This window comes from Moschus berezovskii, chromosome 15 (assembly GCF_049115385.1).
Source record: "Moschus berezovskii isolate FMDL1 chromosome 15, NW_MosBer_1.0, whole genome shotgun sequence".
Lineage (NCBI taxonomy): Eukaryota > Metazoa > Chordata > Mammalia > Artiodactyla > Moschidae > Moschus > Moschus berezovskii.
In genome coordinates, this window is record NC_142474.1 from 72,654,777 (window position 1) to 72,660,776 (window position 6,000).

Below are 6,000 nucleotides of genomic sequence, written 5' to 3' on the forward strand. Positions count from 1 at the left end.
AGGAGAAAGCAATGGCAGGCCACTCCAGTACTCTTGCCTAGAGAATCCCATGGATGGAGGAGCCTGGTAAGCTGCAGTCCATGGGGTCGCTAAGGGTCGGACACGACTGAGCGACTTCACTTTCACTTTTCACTTTCACACATTGGAGAAGGAAATGGCAACCCACTCCAGTGTTCTTGCCTGGAGAATCCCAGGGAAGGGGGAGCCTGGTGGGCTTCCGTCTATGGGGTCACACAGAGTCGGACACGACTGAAGTGACTTAGCAGCAGCAGTAGCAGCATAAACTGCCAGGATTGTGGCAGTGATGGGACCCACTGGTTTCTGCTTTTTTTTTTTTTTTCAAAGCGTTTTACTTATTTCAATAGTAGGTGTCATTTTCCCCAAACTTCATCATCCAAGATTAAATCTTTCAACTCGTTAACATCCAGCTCACCTCAAGCAAAGATAAAACCCAGGCTTTCTGTGTTTCCTCCCCCTTAACCCAGAGCTTCTCACAGCTGCTGTCTGTTCAGACCATGAAGCCAAGGAAACAACTTTCCTTTTGATGTCTTCCTGCCACAGGAGGAGCTACAGTAAGTTGCCTATATACATACGGACGTTCGAGGTGCAGCTGCAGACTTTCAAAGATGCGAACGAGCGTCTGGTTCCAGCAAGGAACCGGAACGTGTGCCATCAACATCAGACATGAGTGAAACTGCACTTTGCCCTCCGTCTCCTGTGGCTGAGACCCTTCAGCCGCACCATCTCCCACCCCTCTCCCTCCTCCATCAGTAACTCCTCTGTCCTGTTCACTCCACGCCAGCCCCTGGATGCCTTGTACTGTACCACTGTACTTCTCAAGGTACTGTACTGTCCAATTAAAAATGTTATTTTTTGTGTCAGTTTTTTTATGTATTATTTGTATGAAAAGTATTCTAAACCTACTACAGTGCAGCCACATATAGCTGATTGTGTTGGTTGTGTACTTAGGTTAACTTTGTTGGACGGACAGACTCACTCTTGGAATGCGACTGGTTTGTGTGTAGGGGACTTGCAGTACACCACACAGCTCAGGGAATCGGGCCATTTCATGTTTAAGACTGCCTTTTCCACACTCACTTTAAATCAAAACCATTATGTTGGAATCAATATATAGTTTTTATTCCAAAACAAAAGAACCTGTGCTGTTGGCAAAACTTGCCAAAGTAAAGAAAAGGAACGTTTTCAGCTCCGGGGACATCTCTCCTGGTTGCTTACACACTCCACCCTCTCATGCTCAATTTTAGACACACTTCCAAACAGAATTGGGCAAACAGGTATTTCGAAAGTCAGGTAAACGCTCTTGGTGCTGAAGACAAAGGAGGCAGCCGTATTGATTTCTCGATAATAGGTAACAGAAAAGTCATTCAGACATCAATTTTTAACAAAATCAAAGTACACTTACCGTCCTTTCTCCAGATTCTCCAGAAATACTTCTCTGTGAAAGGAAATTGGATAAAATCATTCTTCAGAAGCGTGTTGCTTTTTACCTTGAGAGCAAAACTGTTTTCTCTCAGTCAAGAAGTATTTTCTCCTTGCATACTGAGCTCTGATTCATTCACTGGAACCAAGACATAGCTATCAAATATTCTTGAATGCTGGTCTCCCCCTGGTGTGCTTCCGTGAATGAGAGTCTGTGTCTCAGCTGTCTTTGGTGGCATGCCCATCATTCTCTGATACAATGTTAAAACCAATGTTTTTAAATGAAAACATTCAACTGAGTCATGCTGAGTACCACAGATCACATTTATCCTGTAAAAACCACCTCATTAATACAAATAAAAACATCTGTTTGTCTGGGTGTTTTCATAGCAGCAGAATTCCTTCCTTCAAACCCAGACAGTGGGAGAGCATGTCTGTCTCTTCCATTAGACGCAGCAACATGGGAGCTGAAACGCATGTGTCTTCTTGTTGGCGTAGCCCCTGAGTTAAAGATGGTAATTGGCAGATGGAAAATTCTGCATTCTAACTGCCGTGCTAGAGATTTATCCACACGAATGACTGTCCTGTGGCATGGAAAGCGGGCTGCCTTTACAGCGATGGGTGAGCGTTTAGTGTCAGACGGATTTTAAAGTAATAATTCAGATGTGGGTTAGTAGAGCTTAGCTTGCCTGCTTTGGGGTGAGCTGAGATTTTAGGGGGTGTTATATGACATAGTAAGGCCAACACTCGCCTTCTTTTAGACTTTTTTTTTTTTCAATTGAAGCAAGGTTGATTTACAATGCTGTGTTAGTTTCAGATGTACAGCAAAGTGATTCAGTTATTTCTACATATCTATTTTTGTCAGATTATTTTCCCTTATAGGTTATTACAAAACACTGAGTATATTTCTCTGTGCTATATAAGTCCTTGCTGGTTATCTATTTTCTTTTCTGGCCATGCTGCACGGCTTCCAGGATCTTAGTTCCCCAACAAGGGATTGAACCCGTGCCCCCTGCAGTGGAAGAACAGAGTCCTAACCACTAGACAGCCAGGGAACTCCTGGTTATCTATTTTAAATACAGCAGTGTGTATCGGTTAATCCCAACCTCCTAACTTATCCCTCTCCCCCTTTTCTCTTTGGTAACTATGAGTTTGTTTTCTATGTCCCTGGGTCTTTTTCAGATCTTTGAATGCAGTTCTCAACAGCTCTTTAAGTTTTGTCTTTTAGATGAAGACCCTGATGTGAGGATTAACCTATGGGGTTTCTGTTTTTTACTCTTAAATCTTTTTCATGTGGACCATTTTTAAAGTCTTCATTGAATTTGTTATGATATTTTTCTGTACTATGTTTTGGTTTTCTGGCCGCAAGGCATGTGGGGTCTTAGCTCCCGCACCAGGGATTGAACCCACACGCCCTGCACTGGAAGGTGAACTATTAACAACTGGAGATGGCCTCCAGCGTGGCTAGGTTCCCTGTGCTCTCTCAGTGGCTCCCCAAGACAGTAATGACCGTGACCCGTGGAGGAGCATGTGTGGCCCCACGAGGAAGTCACAAAATGTGTCCTCCTAGGAGGAAATTCTTCCATATATGACAGTAACACCATCCCATAATCTTAAGCTTTGAAGAAAATACGTAGCCATGTATTGTTTAAGCAAACAACATGACCACTGCATTCAGAGATGGACAGTCATGTGGAGGTTTCCCTTCATTTCAGCTGAACTGTGTTTCTCCTGAGCATAATAACTGGACTCTTTGCTGCTAAGAAAAACAAGCTCTTGAGAAAATGCAGCAAAAAGCATCTCAGTCCTCTTCTTATTTTTTCATTCATGATCTCTTGCACTTCTTTTCCCTTTTGGAACTGAGGTTTACTGTACCTGATACCTCCGATTCTCTGGCACAGACTGGAATTTGCCTGGAGCCAACTCCACATGGTCTCCATAGTCTGCAAACTTAAAACAAATCAGGATGTTTATTTCCATCAATGAAAAAAAGGCAGCTGGTGACAGGAAAACAGTATTTAATATATTATTTTGTCTTGTTTTCCATATTTCTGTGCAATCTCATTTTTTTCATATAATGTATTTTTTTAAAAGATTAAGAGCTGATTTACAATGTTTCAGGTGTGCAATAAAGTGATTCAGTTATATATACACACATATATCTACCCTCTTTGAGATTCTTTTCCATTATAGGTTGACTATTACAATATATTGAATATAGTTCCTATGCTACACAGTACGTCCTTGTTATGTATTTTATACATAGTAGTGTGTATCTGCTAATCCCAAACCCCTAATTTATCCCTCTCCCCTTTTCCCTTTGGTAACCAAAAGTTGTTTTCTCTGTCTGTTACAATGATTTCTTTAATCTATTTGTTTGCTGGTTATATCTCGGAGGTGAGTAACTAGGAGTTAATATCTCCAAACTTGGTGGATGCAGGAATTCATTTTTCACTTTGCCTGAAGATGACAGGGAGGCACCTGGGGGAAGTGTTGCGTAGATCTTAGCAGCATCAGAAGAGTCTAATAAGATGTTTGAAATGTCGCTATGAAAGGAATGCCAGTAAGTGACTGCAAAGCACAAGAGCCTTTGGAAATCCTGCCTCCAATTCCCGGCTCCATCAATGAGGCTTCCGACACACTCTGGTGGTTTCTAAAGTGTTGGAAAATATGATAGTTTCTAGGCAGACAGAGTGATTTTTTTTTCTTGCAAATATGCCATCTTGTTCTTTGGCATTTGTGTACATAATCCACCCTGTAAGTATCACAGGCCGCTGCATCTTCCAGGATATTCCCAGAATACATGTGACTTTTCTAGTATCAGAATAGCTCTTCTATGACTTTCAGCCCAAGACTTTCATCACTCTGAGGATGATCAAGGGTCTGAAGGGAAGACCTTGAGCTCCTTGGGAATAATTCCTATACTCTGCCCGCTGACTCATCCATCTTCCCCTTTAACAGGAACATTAAATGCCCTTAACTTGGAAATCATTGTTCACTTAGGTATGACAAACAACAGTCCTTTTTAATTTTTTGGCTGTTCTGGGTCTTAGTTGCGGCATACAAGGTCCAGTTCCGTGACCAGGGATCAAACCGAGGGCCCGTGCATTGGGAGCTCAGAATCTTAGCCACTGGATCATCAGCTGTTTGTTGCTGTTCAGTCACTAAGTCATGCCCGACTCTTTGCAACCGCATGGACTGCAGCACACCAGGCTTCTCTATCTTTCACTGTCTCCCAGAGTTTGCTCAAATTTATGTCCATTGAGTCAGTAGTGCCATTCAACCATCACGTCCTCTGCTGCCCCTTTCTCCTTTTGCCTTCAATCTTTCCCAGCATCAGGGTCTTCTCCAGTGAGTCGGGGAAGTCCCTAAACGATAATGCTTTGAAAATGACTTTTCTTATACTCTTATGTAAAAGAGTAATAATGGTACTTCATAATAATAGTTATGAGAGCTAATAATTATCAAGTTCTTGCTCAGGTTCGCACTGTGCTGGGTAGTTTACGAATGTCACTTAAACCTTATAACCATCCTTTGGATCAGATCCATTAATATCCCCAGTTTTTCAGGCAAGGAGGGGCAGCTGTACTCCATAAATGCTACACTACTGGGCCAGTCCATGAACTCAGTTCTCATGAAAAGCCCATTGATGCTTTAAAGGATAAATACACATTTGACTAATTCTAATGCGAACACTTCTACTCAGATGAACTTTACCATAAATTTCCAACCCTCACAGGATACAGTCTTTGAACAGCAACAGGTAACAGGCCTCCCTGGTGGCTCAGATGGTAAAGAATTCACCTGCAATGCAGGAGACGCGGCTTCAATCCCTGGGTCGGGAAAACCCCCTGGAGAAGGGAAGGGCTACCCACTCCAGGATTCTTGCCTGGAGAATCCCATGGACAGAGGAGGCTGGTGGGCCATGGTCCATGTGGTGGCAAAGAGTCAGACACAACTGAGCGACTAACACAACACTCCATTTACCAAACTAGCACAGGGGGCCTACAGCAAGGAGTCTTCCGGAAGTACTTACTTCTGAAAGTCCGTTGGTGGGGATTTCAAAGCCTCTCAATTCAGTAAGCAAGAAGCAGAGGAAAAAGCACGTGAGCCCCTTCATTGTACTGGGTGCCTCTGCCCAGCTCTCAGGAGGAGCCCTGTGTCCCCTGAACCACGATCAGAGAGGGACAGCAGAGCAGTATAGTTGGGCTTTAAAAAGATGAAAAGAGAAGATAGCTCTCAAACTTTGCTCCAAACAAATATTTGTTCTGGAGTTCAAACTTAAGCTCTGGGGGTGGATCAGATGCCCAGAGGTTATTCAAACAGCCAAGCCAGAGGCAGTCCCTGGGCTGTGAGAGTACGTCAGGGTCAGATGGATGTGCGGTTTTTTTTTTTTTTTCCCCTTCTGCTGAATCAAAGAGCTCTAAAGGTCAGTGTCATCTTCTTTGAAAGACCAGGTGAGGAACTTTCCCAAGAAATTGAGTCAGATGGGAAAAACCTAAAGATAAAAAGTTTCTGGAAACAGAATCCTTTGGTTTAAATGAAAGCTGGAGGAATTTA

General features: G+C 43.0%; 1 protein-coding gene across 1 annotated transcript in view; it reads right to left on the reverse strand.

The window, feature by feature from the left end:
- ITIH2 (inter-alpha-trypsin inhibitor heavy chain 2) overlaps window positions 1–5,560 on the reverse strand; it is a 29,892-nt gene extending 24,332 nt beyond the window's left edge. The window contains exons 1-3 of the mRNA XM_055426120.2: window positions 5,477–5,560; window positions 3,316–3,390; window positions 1,424–1,456 (exon numbers count right to left, since the gene is read on the reverse strand). Of these exons, the coding sequence (XP_055282095.1) occupies window positions 1,424–1,456; window positions 3,316–3,390; window positions 5,477–5,560 (192 nt within the window). The remainder of the gene's footprint in view (window positions 1–1,423; window positions 1,457–3,315; window positions 3,391–5,476) is intronic.
- Window positions 5,561–6,000: the final 440 nt, after the last annotated feature.